At 52.2% G+C, this 16,734-nt stretch overlaps 1 protein-coding gene across 1 annotated transcript in view; it reads left to right on the top strand.

Annotated features, from left to right (window-relative positions):
• Positions 1 to 16,734, top strand: part of SYT6 (synaptotagmin 6) — a 58,291-nt gene that overhangs the window by 12,635 nt on the left and 28,922 nt on the right. Inside the window, exon 3 of the mRNA XM_007462480.1 lies at positions 644 to 1,199. Within this exon, the coding sequence (XP_007462542.1) occupies positions 644 to 1,199 (556 nt within the window). The remainder of the gene's footprint in view (positions 1 to 643; positions 1,200 to 16,734) is intronic.

Below are 16,734 nucleotides of genomic sequence, written 5' to 3'. Positions count from 1 at the left end.
CGCGGGTTGCGAAAAAAAAAAAAAAAAAAAAAAAAAAAAAGAGCTTATTATATACCTGGCCCTGTTCTAAGCACTTTATTGTATTTATTCATTTCACCCCCACAGCAATCCTATGCTACTTTTATTATTCTCATTTTACAACACAGAGAGGTTAAATAACTTGCCCCAGGTCATACAGCTAGAAAGTGGCAGAGCCGAAATTAACCTATGCAGTCTGACTCCAAAGCACAGTAAATGTTAACTATGGTGGTGGGGATGGTAGTAGTGGGGATGAAGGAATGCCACGTGGAGGGTGGGAAAGGATGGTCCTTCTCAGTCAGGGAGCTTATGGTTTAATGGGGGAACCAGAGTCATGCCTACCAGGAAAGAAACCTAGAAAGCAGGTAGAAAAGCAGGAAAAATGATAACGATCACAATGGCTAACACTTACTGTAGCTTGTTATGTACCAGGCTCCATTCCAACTACTTTTCATATACTAAGTCATGCACACCAAGTGTGTGCAGAGGGAAAGGGGGTCAACTGGCAGGAGGAAAAGGGGGCCTCACAAGGGGTAGGATGAGCCAGGGCCCCGAGCCATGCCTGCCGGCATTCCCCCACTCCTTCCCCCACCTCACTCTCTCACCCGCTCCTGCCCTCCGCCAGGCACACGTCCTTCAAGCGCCACCTGCCACGGCAGATGCATGTCTCCAGCGTGGACTACGGCAATGAGCTGCCCCCTGCGGCGGAGCAGCCCACCAGCATTGGCCGCATCAAGCCCGAGCTCTACAAGCAGAAGTCAGTGGAGGGGGACGATGCCCAAACCGAGGCCAAGACCTGCGGGAAGATCAACTTCAGCCTGCGCTACGACTACGAGAACGAGACCTTGATCGTGCGCGTCCTGAAGGCCTTCGACCTCCCCGCCAAGGACTTTTGTGGCAGCTCTGACCCTTACGTCAAGATCTACCTCTTGCCTGATCGCAAATGCAAGCTGCAGACACGGGTGCACCGCAAGACCCTGAACCCCACCTTCGATGAGAACTTTCACTTCCCCGTGCCCTATGAGGAGCTGGCTGACCGCAAGCTGCATCTCAGTGTCTTCGACTTTGACCGCTTCTCCCGCCATGACATGATCGGGGAGGTCATCCTGGACAACCTCTTTGAGGCCTCTGACCTGTCCCAGGAAACCTCCATCTGGAAGGACATCCAGTACGCAACCAGTGTGAGTACCGCCCTGCTCCCTGGGCTTCTTGAGGATTTGCAGTCCTGGATTTGACTGGGATGTGTCCCGCATCCTCCTCACCCCTAGAGACAAACGGGCCTCTGCCCTTCAGGGTACGAAGGGAACTCTGACTAATAGCCCAGCCCACTCTGGGGAAGTCCTTGCCCTGGGGCCCACGTTGAGGGGTGGGGCAGGGAGCAGAGCCCCCATGTGGGTGGGAAGGGAAGGGAACATATCTATGGCTTCTGATTGCATGTTCTGAAGTGGTTCTCTCTACCTGGCAGGCCTCAGGTCTACCACCTATACAATAATATATGTCTTTAGTCATGGGTAAGGATCGGGCCAGGCCCATAGACTGACTCAGATAGCAGTGTGAGCCATGGGCATTGGTGGGTACTGGAAGCCCGGCACAAGCAATCAAGAACAGGCTGTATTAATTGGGATAAACCAGGTTATGCCGTAGCCACGAACGATCCTAGGATTTGGTAGCTTAAAGCAGCCCAAGTTTAGTTCTCGTTCATTTTACGTGTGCTTTGCAGCTCAGCCATTCTTCCTTGTTACTTAGGGATCCAAGCCAACAGAGGCTCCATTTTGACCTGTGCCCCTATAGTTACCACCTGAGGAGGAGGAAGATGTGGCAAATCGTGTGCTAGTTCTGAAAGCCTCCATGCAGAAGTGGCACATGTCACTTTCACTCATATTTCATTAGCCAAAGCAAGGCACATGCAACTCCTACTATCAAGGGGGCCAGGCAAAGCAATCCTACCACGTGTCCAGAAGGGGGACTGGAAGTACTTAACGACCAGCACTAGTGACTACCATGCAGCAGAGCCCCTGCTCTTAGGCCCTGCCTGCCTGGGCCAGTCCGGGAGTTGGAGCGCGGCGGGGCTTGAAGGGAGACCTGGCTAATCCACACATGGGGGAAGTGGATGCTTGGCTGTTCATGATCAACTGGAGTTAACCATGACGGTGTCACGGAGCTGGGGCTCAAGTTGGCTTTTAAGAGGGAGGACAGGTTTGGCACAGAGAGTTGAGAGGGCATCTCCAGAGCCCTTTGGTCCAGTGTAGACAGTGCTCTCCAGTCCCCTGGGTGGCAGTTGAGGAAGCCGTGTAATTGCATCCCACGGATGTAGGTGGCATGCCTCTCTCTAAGCCCAGCCAGGCAGCTGAGAGCCCTGCAGGGGTGTTGCCACCAAACACCGATGGCCTTGTGTCTGGTGTCTTGAACGCTGATTGAGTGTCTCCTGGGATATTTCTTGCACTATTTCCCTGAGTGCAGACCCTCCCTTTAGACAATCAATACTCAATATCTATGGGCTGAACTTGTAAGGAGAGAGGCTGGGAGAATCAGCCCCACTCTGGTGGGAAAAGGCTAAGAATCGATTCGTTCAAAGAGAGAAAGCTTGGTGGTCTCCGTTTCTGCTCCAGAGAAGGTCTCTGGGACAGCCCATTCTCCTAGCTGCTGCTGACTTTGAGCAGCCCAGTCCGATGTCTCAGTGCCTCCCCTACTTTTGCTCTCCCGAAATGTCATCCGCGAGAACAGCACAAGCAGCGGGGCCTGCAGACAGGGCGGGCAGACGGGGCGGGCTGGAACAGCAGCTGTGTGCCAACCTGAAGCCCAAGAGCTCCGCTTTATAAATCACTCTGAAGTTTACATCTGGTGCAGCTCTTCCCTTGTGGTCTCGTAAGGCAGCAGCTTCATTATCGTGACTATACAGGTAGAGGAAAGCAGCTCAGTCCCGTGGTCTCCGTTTCTGCTCCAGAGAAGGTCTCTGGGACAGCCCATTCTCCTAGCTGCTGCTGACTTTGAGCAGCCCAGTCCGATGTCTCAGTGCCTCCCCTACTTTTGCTCTCCCGAAATGTCATCCGCGAGAACAGCACAAGCAGCGGGGCCTGCAGACAGGGCGGGCAGACGGGGCGGGCTGGAACAGCAGCTGTGTGCCAACCTGAAGCCCAAGAGCTCCGCTTTATAAATCACTCTGAAGTTTACATCTGGTGCAGCTCTTCCCTTGTGGTCTCGTAAGGCAGCAGCTTCATTATCGTGACTATACAGGGAGAGGAAAGCAGCTCAGCCCCCCCCCCCCCCATACTGAGGCTGAGGCCCAAGTGCTCAGAGAGAGGTAGGTGTGAGGGCCAGGGGCTGTGGGAAGCAGGGCTCAACTCAGCCCTCTGAAGAGCCTCCCTTCTCCTCTCTAGAGGCCTCCCTTTCCTGTAACTTGAGCTCCAGGCACGATGAAAGCCCTAGTCCTGGAGCATGCGGTCCGTGCCCAAGGATGACCCTCACCTGAATGCTAACTTCCTACATCCTAGAATTCCGTGGCCGTCCCTGCACTCGTCCCACACTCCTTCCTCAGCCCAGCTTCAGAAAAAGGCAGATCGTCCGAAAGGAGCTGGACAAATCATTGCCACCCTCATCATCCTCAGTCAGTACCACTCTAGCCCTCCTCCATCTCCTCCTAAGCCGGACTGTGCCGGGAACTGGGGAGCAAGGGGGGCTGGGATAGAAGACAGTCTCTTTCACCCACAGAACTTTAATGCAGTAGCTAGTGATGCAAAGTAGCAAATACTGTGAGGCTGTAAGATCTGAGAGTTAGGACAGCCAGGAAAGGTTTCCTGGGTGGGGAAGGAGAGAATTCAGGTGGGTAGGGAGGGACTGGTATATATAACTTGATAGTCAAAAGCAGGAGGAGTCTGGGCCCAGGAGTTTCTGAAGCAGAAGATCAGGTGATTTGCTCACACTCTCTGTCTGCTCGCAGTTTGTCTGCACTGAATGTTCTGCCTGATGAGGCCGCTGGGGCCCTCCCATCCACAGCCTCTCCAGCAGGCCAGCTCTCAGGGGTGGGCTCTTTATCCTGGGGGGTGAGGAATCAGACAAAGGAAAGGAAAAGGAAATAAAAGGCTGGTGCTTTTACCTGTGCTTACTCTAAAATTGGAATTATTTTGAGGCCAGAGAGGCCCAAGCCCTAGTAACGGGGAATGATTGAGCACTCAGTGTACATGAAATCCTGCAGCCAGCATCGTGGGGCGCGGTGCACATGAGCACAGCCGGCTCCCATCTTTCCTGCATGCCAGATTCCTGCCAGATTTCCTTCCTAGAGCTGCATTTTGGCCCCCAGCTCCTCCGGCCTGCAGGCTGGTCGCTGAAAACGTCCAGCATTTCTGCCTCTTGCCTTTGCTCCCAAGGTTTCCTCTGGCAGACAGGCTTTTCCCTCGCCGCTCTGCGTGGCCCAAACCAATCCACCTTTCAAAGCTTCCCTGAAGTCCTTCCGCTCTCACAGCAATCACTCGTCTGGATTTATTTTCTGGGTCCCTCATTTATACACTGAGTCATATTCTGCCTTGCAGAGTCCCCAGTGGCTCAGGAATGGATTGTGTCCCACATTTGACTGTCTCTTGTGTTTTCCCTCAGGGCTGAGCGTGTCATTTTATGCAAACGTAAGAACTCAGCACGTTCTTGTTGAATGACAGATGGCTTAGTTAATTCAAACAAAACTACGTATTGGTGCACAAGGAAAGGATTATTAAAGAAGCAATGGAATTTGGGTGCAGTTAACCTGGGAAGCTTCCTGGAGGAGAAAGTCAAGTAGTATTTTGAAAGTGAGTAGAGCCAGGCATGGTGGGGAGAGACCTGGGCTGTGCCTTCCTGCAGAGAGATGGTTCGGGTAGATGGTTTATGTCTGGAGTAGCAAAGAGATTAACGAGCCTGGACTGAAGTGGAGGGTCAGGGACACACAGTCTGGACTGAAGTGGAGGGTCAGTGACCAATAGTCTGGGTAGAAGGAGAGGCCCTGTGAGAAGTGGGCTCAGGAGGCTGCCCTGATGTCACAGGAGTCCATGAATGCTGTCCCCCTGGTACTTCTCCCACTTGTATGGGAGAATCAGGTGCAGCCCTGGCAGGTGGAACCAGGCAGGTTCCTTGTTTTGGCCCCGGCCCCAGTGCCCAAGATGGTCTGGAGTATCAAAGCCTGGAGCATTGGTGCTGTTTTATTACAACCACTGAACATGGAGCTTCAAGGCTAGTGAAGGGGAGGTGTTCATCTGGGGAGGCTAGCCCTTTGTTAATTGCAAATCTTAAGCCCCAAGGGCCACTCCCCTCGGCATCCCCAGGTTGCTCTGGATGGAAGCCTAGGCTGTAATGGAGCTAACATACACCCCACCAGAGGGTGAGAAACAGGCAAACAAGATATGCTAGGACAGTCAGAGGTCTCTGCTGTTCCCTGGAATCAAGAAGCTCAGGCATGGGCAGGTCTGCCACTGAGGCTCCCACCTCTTGCCTGGCTTGACTAAGGTCCTCTGGTGGTCTCCTGGGCATTCCCCGTGGTTTGCCATTTTCTCTCCACACAGAACTTCGATTGGCTGAAATCATTCTGTTCTTCCCTTGCCCCCCTCTCCAGCCCCCAGTCTCATTATTTCTATATGAAGCTGTAGATTTATCATTAAAATAGGGCCGCCATCACCAGGGTTTGCTAACATCTCTGTATTCTTGTAGTTATTGCTACAGAGGCCTCAGACCCCAGTGCACACAAGTATTCCTGTTGCCATTCCAGCTCCTTCATGGAGGCTGTAATTGGGGCCATAAATATGCGTTGTGCTCGGTGACATTAATGGACTCGGCCAACTTCCTGCCTTACCAGGTCCCCGCCAGGTCAGAATGAGTGTGTGTGTGTTTGTGTGTGTGTGTGTGTTTGTGTGTCTGTGCGTGTATGTATGTGTGTGTACAGGTATGTGTGTGTTTTGGGGGTGATGGAGTACTCTGTATAATTCCAGGGAGCCTGGACTTGGAGTCTGCAGGGAGGGGGGGGAGGCCTTATGTGGTAGAACAGTCTCTCTTCTAGCCTGGGAACGAGCAGAGCTGTGTACAAAGAGCTCAGGCTTTGATACCAGACAAACCTGTGTTGCATTCTAGCTTCTGCACTTTCTAGCTTTGAGACCTTGGGGACATTGTCTAAACCATGCCTCAGTTTCTACATCAGTAAAATGGGGATAATGATGGTACATAATAGCAGTATTCTATGTAGTAAATTAAATAAAATGCACAAGATGCCTAGGGAAGCACTGTCAGAGAGCAGCCTCCTGAGCCCCATTCTTACAGTGCCTTTCCTTCTAACTCAGCCTGTGGGTCACTATTTGTACCACTCCCAGGCCTGATCCCCCACTTTTTTCCAGATCACCTATTCCGACAGGTTGCTCGTTGTTATTATTCCTGTTTTATTTATTTCTCTCTTTTACTTCTTGTCCTGCCATGTGTTCTCTGTGTGACCTTGGAAAAGTGATTTGCCCTCTCTGAGCTGTGGTTTCCTCAGAAACTAGTTTCCAAGTTGTGAGATTCTGAGATTCTCAGCTTCCCCTGTAGAGAAGTGGTTGGCTCTCTTGCTTTCAGAGCAGGGATACCCAGTCCCTGGAAGTGTGGTCTCCCTATTAGAGGCCTAAACCCCAGGCTGATAGGCCACAGGGCAGAACTTCCAGACACACCCTCCTCCTTTCAGTGTCAGTAAGAATCAGTCCTCTCTTTAAGCCCCTTGGAAATGCCCTCGGGGAGTTCCTGCCACAAGCAAGTCCCCACCAGCAAGCTTCCTTCCTCCTTTTCCCACAAGGCACAGTCCTGAAAACAGGCTCAGTACCCTCCCCACCTTTCAGATCCCCCATTTACTGGTTATTAATATGCAGGTTATTATTTGAGCTCCTACTGGGAGCCAAGAGCACAACCAACTTTATTCCATTTCATCCTCACCATAAGCCTTATTATTGTGCCCTGTATGTAAGTAAAGAAACGAAGGTTCCAGGTTCAGTGGCATCCAGTGTCACCCAGACAGAAGGTGGTAGAGAGCCAAGACTCAAGTCCAGGTCTTCAACAGAGCCCACATCCTTGCATGGCTAGAGGGGAGTGAGTGTGATTACATTGCTCCTTGGACAGAAGATAGACCCCGAAACTGTGCAGCTCGTCAGGGGATCCAGAAGGGTGACTCGTTTGATTTTCTCTTTATGGCCTGGATCATTCCTCTCGTTTCAGGGGGCAGCTTTTGTGCTGACACTTGGATTCCGTTACCATCTCCCCAGTGTTCTCCCTGTGGCACTGAGTTTGGCATTCATTCCTCTTCCATTCAACAAACATGTATTGAGTGTCAGCTATGTGCTGTCAGTTTGATCACTGAGCATGTGTTGGATACAGAAGCTGGGCTGGGCTGTGGAAAGGATGGCAAAGAAAAAGCCCCACCTCTGACCAAGCTACTGGGAAGTGTGGAGCATGCCCAGTGACCCCCAAACCCCTCAACCCCCTTGCACACAGGGCACACACTTGGGGACAGAGCAATTCAGGATGCTCACAACCAAATCATGCAAGCTGCTGCACTGCAAGCCATGTGCAGAAGTGTTGAGGAGAGATGGAGAAAAGAAATCAGAGTCAGATGAGACTGGTCTGGGAAAGCTTCTAGGAAAGGAAAGTTTTAGGCCAGGCTTTGATGGCAGTGAAGGAAGAGAGTGTTGAAAGAGGGAGGGTCAGAGGGAGGGGAGTGTGTTTCTCTATTTTCTTTGGATTGGGGGAAGGATCTAGAAAGAACCTCTCTCGAATACAATGGGTTTCTTTTCTTTGTGCAGTAACTACTTGTGGTGTAATTACCGTGTACCAGGCACCAGGCTAGCACAGGGGATACAATAACTTCAACTCAGTCCAGTCCTCAAAGCCTCACAGTCTTATGGGGAGTCAGGAAAGCACCTCCACCATCCCAGGGGACACACAGATCCCAGCATGCTGATGGAAGGCTGGCCTCCTGGAATGAAATTGCCTTCCTTGCCAGAAAAGAGTTAGTTGCATTCTTTTCTCACACCCACATACTCAAGTCCAGTGTGATCCAAGGGTAGCTTACAAGAGGCCTTTTCAAGTAGAGCCAAAGATTCGGCACAATTGATTCACTGTGACTCAGTCAATCACCTGGGATGAAGCCTCCCAGATGCTCATTGACCAGCAGCCTGATGCAATGCCTTCAAAGTACCCACCTTGGATCTTAGGCTCCCAGTTCTATCCTGGCTAGGAGAGGGGCAGGAGAAAGAGGGAAGCATCATGAACCTTCATCCACTCAACGTGTCTTCAGTGATCTCTTAAAGAACTTATTTGGGTCCAAGAACACTGGGTATTGAAGGACAAATATAGTCCTTGCTTTTAAGGAGCTTACAGCTGAGTGGAGCTTTCGGAGCAAGGAAAAGTGTAATCCAAAGGACACAGTTATTTAAGTTGCATGAAATGGGAGAAGGGGAAAATAGAGGGGATTGCTGGAGCTGGGAGAGTAAGGGAGTGGAATGGGAGATGCAGATGGCAGAAGGAGAATTTGAGAACAAGAACTGAGTTTGGGGAACACCCGGAGCCAAGAAGAAGAAGGGGGTCAGAAAAGGGTACCAAGCAGGGGGAGATCCGAGAGAAGAGAACTGAGGAAGGCAAAGGAGGGATAGTTCGGGAACTAGGGCAACCAGAAGTGATGTGTTCCAGCATCTGTGGGGTACCAAGCACTGTCTTAGACACTGGGGATGCAGTGGTAAATGAAGCTTACACTCGTGTGGGGGAGACAATGAGTATGTGAGATAAATAGTGTGGCTGAGAGTGGTAAGTGGAAAAAATAAAGCTGGGAAGCAGCGGGGTGGGAGGGGGGGTGTACTGGGGTTGGGAGGGTGGCTGGAGGAGACGATTGCAGGGTAGGCGGGGAGACGTCCCCACGAGGAGGCCATCTGAGTAGGCCTGAAAGACAAGAGGGAGAGAACCACGCGTATATCTGGAAGAAGAGAGGTCCAGGTGAGAGAATGGTAAATGGAAAGACACTGAGGTGGGAGGACGCCTGGCTTGTTCAAAGAACCGCTAAGGGTCCAGTGTGGCTGAAGCAGAAATGGGACTGGGGAGGAGAGAGAATAAAAGCTGAAGTGAGAGAGGTAAAGGGGCAGGGAAGGTTCATGGAGTTCCACAGTCAAAAGTTTAAAAGCATCACTAGAGTTGATGGGTTGGGAATAGAGTCTACAACAAGGGCAAAGACAGGGAAATCCATGGGGAGGCTATTGCCATGAAAAAGAGACAGTGGTGGCTTGGACAAGGATGGGGGGTAGAAATGTAAGATGTGCTTGATTCTGGATGCATTTTGCTGTATTAGCAGTATTTGCTGACAGATTGGGTGCAGGGTCTAGGGTGTAGAGAAAGAAAAATCAAGGTTGTCAGCCTGAGTAACTCAGGAGGGAGTCGCGATTGACTGAGTTGGGGAATGCTGGAGGAAGAACCCCTACGGGGAGGAAAGTCAAGAGCTCAGGTTTGAACACGTTGTAGTTGCGATACCGTTGGGACATCCAACTGGAGATGTGGGATAGAAACTTGGATACAGAGTGTGGAATCCAGGGATTTCCCTGGTGGCCCAGTGGTTAAGAATCCGCACTTCCACTGCAGAGGGCACGGGTTTGATCATCCCTGGTCGGGGAACTAAGATCCCGTATGCTGCGAGGCCAAAAAAACAGTGTGCAGTCCAAAAGAGAAGCCTCGGCTAACCAACTGAATTTAGGGGATGTCAGCATATAGATGGTGTTAAAAGCCACGAGACTAGTTGAGATCCCAAATTTAGAGAAGAGACCTAAGACTGAGCTTTGGGACACTCTAATGTTTAGATGTGGGGACCACGAGGAAGTAAAAGAGACTGATAACCCCCAGCCAGTGAAATAGGAGGAAAAACAGGAAAGTACAGTGTCCTAGGAAACAAGGACAGTGTGTCCAGGATGAGAGAGGGAAGGATCAAGTGTGTCGGATGCTGCAACAGATCAAGTAAGATGCAGACTGAGACGTGACCATTTTGTTCAGCATCAGCCTTGCCAAGAGCTGTTTGGTGGAGCCCCATTGGAGATGGGGTCATTTGCGGAAGATTGGGACATGGGTTGTATCATTTTGCGGGAACTCTTTTTTATCATTTATGTATCATTTAGGGAGACAAGATTTCAAGGCCTAGGAAGGCTGGTTTTGCAGTGTGCCAGCAGGCTAGCTCCGTGTATGGGCCATACTTGGGGAAAAGGTGGGGTGGGGATGGGGGAAAGTGGGTGAGCAGCCAGCCCCAGTTCACGCAGAGCAGATCAGGCCCAAGACAGCACGTTGCATCAGGAATTTGCAGCAAGTCTAGGTAGCCCTAGAATTCTGCCTTGAATTCCCAAGTGTCTGGACTCTTGCAAGCAGAACCAAGCCAGGATAGAAGCAGAGAGAGAGAACCTTCTAAAAGAGATCAGATCAGGGTCACATGGAAGCCCCAGGAGGTGTGAAGGAAGCAAGGCTGGGCCTGGGCTGCCCGCCAAACCCGTGAAGACTGTTCCCCAAGCCCTCCAGCCAGAGCTGCTCTGAATCATGTATGAAGCCAGCCAGCCCTGCCCAATCTTTGAGCAGCCTGGCCCCCGCGAGCCCTGGCTGTGCCCTCCCGGCAGCCTGACCCCACTGCCCGAGTCAGAAGCCCTGGGTCACTCCAGGGCTGCAGGCCTTTCTTGTTTACTTGCTGCTCAGCTGGAGCTGCTTGTCTCTGCTAATGTTCATTTACCCACACACTCCCTGGGGCCTGGCCTCCTTATACTCATTATTCTCTGGAATGCTGAGCTCTCCTGCTGCACCCACACCCTCAGGCTGGGGGAGGGGCGGCAATGTCCAGTCCCTGCCCCCACCCAGTTTATTCCTTCAGCCCCTGCCAGTGCAGAGGGCAGCTGGCTGGGCTCCCTGAAGAGGGGAGGAGGGGAAGGACCTGGTTGGTTGCCTCCCGCAAGGATGCCATGTGATGTTAGGGACGTCGAAGCCAGGAGCAGCTTTTCCTGCTCCAGAATAAGACCTGCAGCCCCGCGCTCCAAGCTCATGCCCCATAATGACCAGGAGGAAGTTGGAAGGGGGTGCGCCAGGGGTCCCTCCATGCTCAAAGCTCAGGTGCTGAGAACGTGACTCAACCCGCTAGGCCCCAGGTTCTGCAGCCAATGTGACCTTGACTTTTCTGGGAGCTACTCAAAGGGCCAAGGCTCCTCTAGCAAAGGGTTGCTGAAAATCCATCAAGAACCCAGAAAGGGGGAGACGCGGGGTGTAGGGTCCGAGCTCCATTCCACAGGCAGCGTGTCTGTTCAGGAGAGAAAGGGGATAGAATCCCAGAATGACAACACGGTCCCTGCACCACAGGTGAAAGCTCCAGGCCTGCAGGTTGTCCCTTCAGCAGAGGTGATGGATGTGCACCTTCCACACCCTCTCACTTGGGCCAAGTGGGACCAGTAGCCGTTCTTGGGTACATGGGGTTAAAGGTTTCCCACGCGGGGCTGGAAACCAAAGTTAATTGTTCCACGCAGGGCTCTGACCCGGCTGTAAATAATGGCTCCCCTGGCCTTGGGTGTTCTCTTTTAAGTTGTTTCTAAAATCAGCCTTTCACAATAGGTCCTTCCCTGCAGCTTCGGACGAAGTGGCCTTAAGAGACTGCCAGAGGCTCAGAACAGTGGAGACAGTTCCCTTCTCACCCTTGATAAATTCCTAGCTTCCGGACAGCCCCACTGCCCACTCTGGCCAGCTGCCTGCAGAACCCAGCTCCCACTGGCAACCAGACCGCAGCCCTGTTCTGCCTCCCTCCTCTGCCAGCAGCTTGCCATAGCTCCGAGCTGGCTGGGCCAGCCAGCACTGCCCTGCCCCGGCCCCACGTGCCCTTCATTAGTATGCTGTGCATCTCAATGGTATAAATATCCAATCTTTCCCTTACAAGAGAATGAACGGGAAATCATTAGGCAGCAAGCTCATGCATCAACAAAAATCTATTCCTCCAGCACTGGTGCATTTTATGTGCTTCCCCCACCTCGCCGTGCAGAGCATGCACTTGTCTTATGGCTTCTTTCACCTGATAACTCACAGTGACATTTTTCTCCTGGAGAGAGATTATTTGGTCACAAGGGAAGCAACAGCCAGACATCCCTTCTGGACACTATCAAGGACATTCAAACTGCAGGATTCATTTGGGAGGAAGGGATTGCAATGGGTTCCCTACATCAGCAGCAACCCAGAGAGACTGGGGCCACTGGGTATAACTACGACCAGAATGGCAACCGACTTGGAAGAATTGGGGCAGTCCCTGAGGGGTTTCTAATTTCTGCGGATCCCGGTGTTATGACTCTGCTTTCTCGTGGACTCGGGGAAGGTCAGAGCTGGAAAGGGCCTCGGAGATGATCTGGCCCAACGTCCTCCTGCCACAGATGAGCAAGTTAAGACCAGAGAAATCGCACAACTGGTCTGGGGTGGCTCAGTGAGTCTGTGTGAATCTGGACCCCAAGCCCGGTCTCATGAGACCCAGCCCCGTGCTCTTGCGACTGTCTTCCTTGCCTCTAGGCTTTTATAGGGAATTCTCTTGCCCTGGCTATTTTACTCCCTCTTTCCTCCCTTCCCTTCCCAGGCCTCTGCCCACTCCCTGTCTTCATTCTGTGCCTGTGAACCTCTCTATCCTGTAGGGAAGAGAGCCAAGACTCGGAGTCCAAGGCATGAGGTGTCAAAGGTCACAGAGCAAAGACGACATTCTCTCTGTCACAATTAGTCTCTTCCACGCAAGAGACGTCCAGTCTCTACTGGGAGTGGAAATAGGCAAACCAACAAGCAACGCCAGCAAGGGAACCAAGGAGGGAAGAGAAACTACATATCAAAGTGCCTTGGACCCTAAGCCAACTGACTCCCACCTCCAAGCCTCCCGCTGCGCACACATATTTATTCCTTGGAGGGGGCAGGAAGAAAGCTATAGCTGTAGAGTCTGGGTCAGCCGTGTCCAAGTGCTATAGCGTGTTTTTATGATGTTTCCATGTCAGCAACAATGAAGGAGGATGCGGCCTCTCCAGCAGGCAGCTCCCATCCCCACCGCAATCCCTTGCCAACCCCGTGCCCAACTGGCCTTCATTCAGCCTCATCAGTCGCCCCCTGTAGCCACGTCTTCCTCGCAGGTCTGAAATGACACCTACTCATTCTCCATGAACGTTTAATGCCTTCCTCTCTGGACAAAGTCTCTGAGACCTTGAGGCTTTCTCTAGGGCTGCAGCGAAACCTGGGATGGAGGGTTTTCCATGGACTCCACTTGGCCTTCGGAATTAGAGTGGGGGAGACAGCCCCTGGGATGGGAGGGGCTGGGGCAAGATGTTTAAACCCTCACCCCTCTCTGGCCAGTGCAGGCTGGCATTGCCCTCGGTCTTGATGGCCCGAGAAGTGCCAATGATTGCTTCAGAAGACTGCCTGTCTTCCTGCTAATGGTCTGGACTTGGCACGGCTTGGAGTTCAGGGAGGGCGCCAACATCCTTGACAATGAGACCGGTTTCTCCAGGCGCTGTTTTCTATTGTGATAAGAAATCGTGTGTCTGAGCGCGTACGTGGTGGGAAGGAGTCGAGGTGAGATGGGAGCCAGAGAACAAGATTGAGATCGCCGTCTGTGCACACAATTCCGACTGCAGGCATAAGCGGGGCATCAGCTGGGGCCTCTCTGCCTCCACGTGCCAGGCTCTGTGAGCTTACCTTTAACCCTCACTACCACCCTGCAGAGCGGGTACTGTTGTGATCCACTGCTCACAGAGCCAGTGGGAAGCACAGCCCGGAGTCACACCGGGTGCGTGGGCTCCACTGTATGTGCCCCTAACTCTCTCTGCTGCCTCAAGAGCTGGCTCGGGGGGCTGTCCCCGAGAGCCACCTCTTCCTAGGATGGGAAGACAGCAGATGTTCTCCTGGTCCCCCTCTGGCGCTAATTGTCTGTCTCTTCTGAAGGGTCCCCTTCTCAGCCTTTTCTTTCACTGACCCAGTCACGGGATGCAAGCCCAGCTCCACCCCACCCCAAGCAACACAAAGTGAGTAGCAGAGCTCAACTGGAGGTTTGTTCTCGTGGGAATCGGGTATCTATGCCCCTCTGCCCAGTGAACAGCCTCGAGCGGCAGGGGAGGCTGCGGGAGGCACTCGCTCCCAGAGGTTCTTGCTGCCCTGCCTCCCATAGAATGCCTGCTCCCCTCAGCCTAATGGCTCCTCTCCACCTTCCCCAGGCTCTCTGCCTCAATCACAAACAAACTATGCCCCTCTTTAAATTGCCCTGGGAAATTTTGTTTTTGCCAGCCCTTAAGCCCGGGTTCAGTTCCAGCCGCATCTGCAAACATTCAGAACCCAAGAAGGTATTCAGCTGCATTCCTTGAGCCCACAAAGGGGCATGTAGGGCCGTCCCTGTATATGCAGGAGAGGCCCCTCTTTAGGGGGACAGGTGAAATTGCTACCCGAGATAGGAAGGGGGACCCACTTTCCATCTCAGCTCTCCCAGTTCTGCCAGTGGGCTGAGAATGAAACAGCCCCGCCCACCAAAATGAGGCCTAAATGGGAGGCCCCAGGTGGTAGGATTGGATGAGGTTTCAGCCAGGAAGGATACAGGCTGTTAGGAGACCACAGATGAATGTCCAGAAAAGAGAGGGTGCCACTCCCCAGAAATGGGCAGAGAGCTTCCAGGGAGGGGCCTGTGAAGTTGTCCCAGCCCTTTGGGCCTGGAGCCCAGTGGTGAAAGGCTTCGAAGGTGCCCTGTCTTTGTGCCATTGTGTTTTCTGTGGTTATTTCTTTTGTTCACCCTCAGCATTTGGAGTTCTTTTTCACATTGCAGGGCTATTTCAGGGATGCAATGGGAACCAGGAGTAGACCAGGTATGGGTCTACACTTGGGTTGGAGCTTTAAACAGAGTGCAGAAGATGATAGGGCAGATAGAACTGAAAACCCAAAAGGGAAGATGGGGCAGCTCAGGGTCGGGGGAGAAGGGAGGTACCGCTTCAGCCCTCCCCCCCACAGGCTAGCCTTCTCCAGAGCCCTTGTGGGGAGGGATGGGGGGCGGGGTTCTCCCAGCCCAGCCCTAGAACAGCACTGCCATGGGACTCCTTCCCCGTGGGGCTGATTCCACTTTCGGAGAGCCTTCAGTTGACTCACAACCCTGTCGTGACACATTGGATCATGTGCTCAGAACAGTCCAGCTTCCAGAGAGAGAAAAACAGCTCTGGTGGTGTGTCATGAAAACACAATAAGCATGTCCCTTCTTGAGAAGTTGGGGACAGGCTGGCTTTGTGACTGGAGGCACCTGCTTGAAAATGCTTTAAGGGGAAAAACATGGGACCAAACTTTCTTCTTGCTTCTGGGCTGTTTTGGTAGGCCTGGGGAGAAAAAGGGGCCAGGGAAAAAAGGCGGGCAGCGAGGGCCTTTGTAATTCCAGTCCCTGCTGACAGAGCTTTTTTTTGTTTTGGTTTGGTTTGGTTTTAGTAAATTCCTATCCAAGGCTGGGCAGATGCCCAGCTCACTTTCGGGAGTGAGTGCACCCTAAGGAAAAATATTCCCCCAACCCAATTTGGGCAGTGTTTACCAGAGACACTCTGGCTGAGCAACTATTCCTCTTGCATGAAAAAGGAAGGGAGGACTCAGCAGGGTCCCCTGACCACCTTGGGTCTGGCCAGCTGGAGGCAGCCTGGGCCTCCCTGGGCCAGACCTCGGGCAGCCCTGTACGCACGCGCGTGTACACACGCACCTGCACGCACGCTCCGTCCATCAGACACTGGGGACCCAGCAAGAGGCTTCTTCCCATTCAATCTTGCTTGATTGGCTCTCTGGGACTCCAGTCCCCCAGAGAGAGACACCTTTTGGTTGCCCCGAGAAACTGCATCTGGAAAAGAATTTCAGGAAGACCTTGCGTCCTGAAGATTATGCAGCTTGTGACATACCCATTTGGGTGACGATAATAAGCCCACAACTGCTTCCAGAGGCTGTCCCCCACATGTTGAGAAGGGAGGATAAGGATTATCTCTTCACTCTTGGGGAAGCCGAGGCACTGATAAGGGCGCAGGATTGTTCAAGGCCACACGGCCAGCTCTGATCTGTCAGTCAGGATCCAAGAGGCCTCTGCAAGGCATTAGGCAAACACGGTGCCATCCCCCAAGAACCTGCAGGTCAGCAGGACTGGGAGTCAGGAGACCAGAGCGAGAATCCTGCCTCTGCTGTGTGGCCTTAGACAAATCACATCACCTCTCTGTTTCCTCATTAGTAAAATGTGGGAAATAACCTGTATTTCACAAGGTTGAGGTGAAATGTCAATGAGAAAGGGCCTCCAGAGGTTCTTGCCGCAGTTGATTGTTCCCGGGACCAACAACAATAACACCTAATGTGTTTATAAAGCATGTTCCAAGTACATTATCTCATTTAACACTCTCGACACAGTAAGAAGTCAGCATTTCAATTTTGAAGATGAGGCAAACTGAGGAGATTCCCTGGAGTCAAGTTTTAAAGCGATAGAACAGAGAACCAAAAGTGAGATCATTTTCTTTAAAAGCTGTAAGACTGTAATATATTTTACCCTTCCTTGCCTCAAGGCAAAGCATTATATTCTTGTTTTAGATATTCTGGAAAATACAGAAAGCCACAAAAAAAGAAATGCAATGCACCATAAGCCCATTATCCCGAGATAGCCTCCATTAACATTTTGATGAAATCCAAAATCTTCCTCTTACTTAGAAAAATCACCTGAAGGCAGTGAGGGGCAGGAAT

Source organism: Lipotes vexillifer, unplaced genomic scaffold, assembly GCF_000442215.2.
Source record: "Lipotes vexillifer unplaced genomic scaffold, Lipotes_vexillifer_v1.1 scaffold1029, whole genome shotgun sequence".
Classification (NCBI taxonomy): Eukaryota; Metazoa; Chordata; class Mammalia; order Artiodactyla; family Lipotidae; genus Lipotes; species Lipotes vexillifer.
This window is presented reverse-complemented; position numbering and strand designations above follow the sequence as displayed.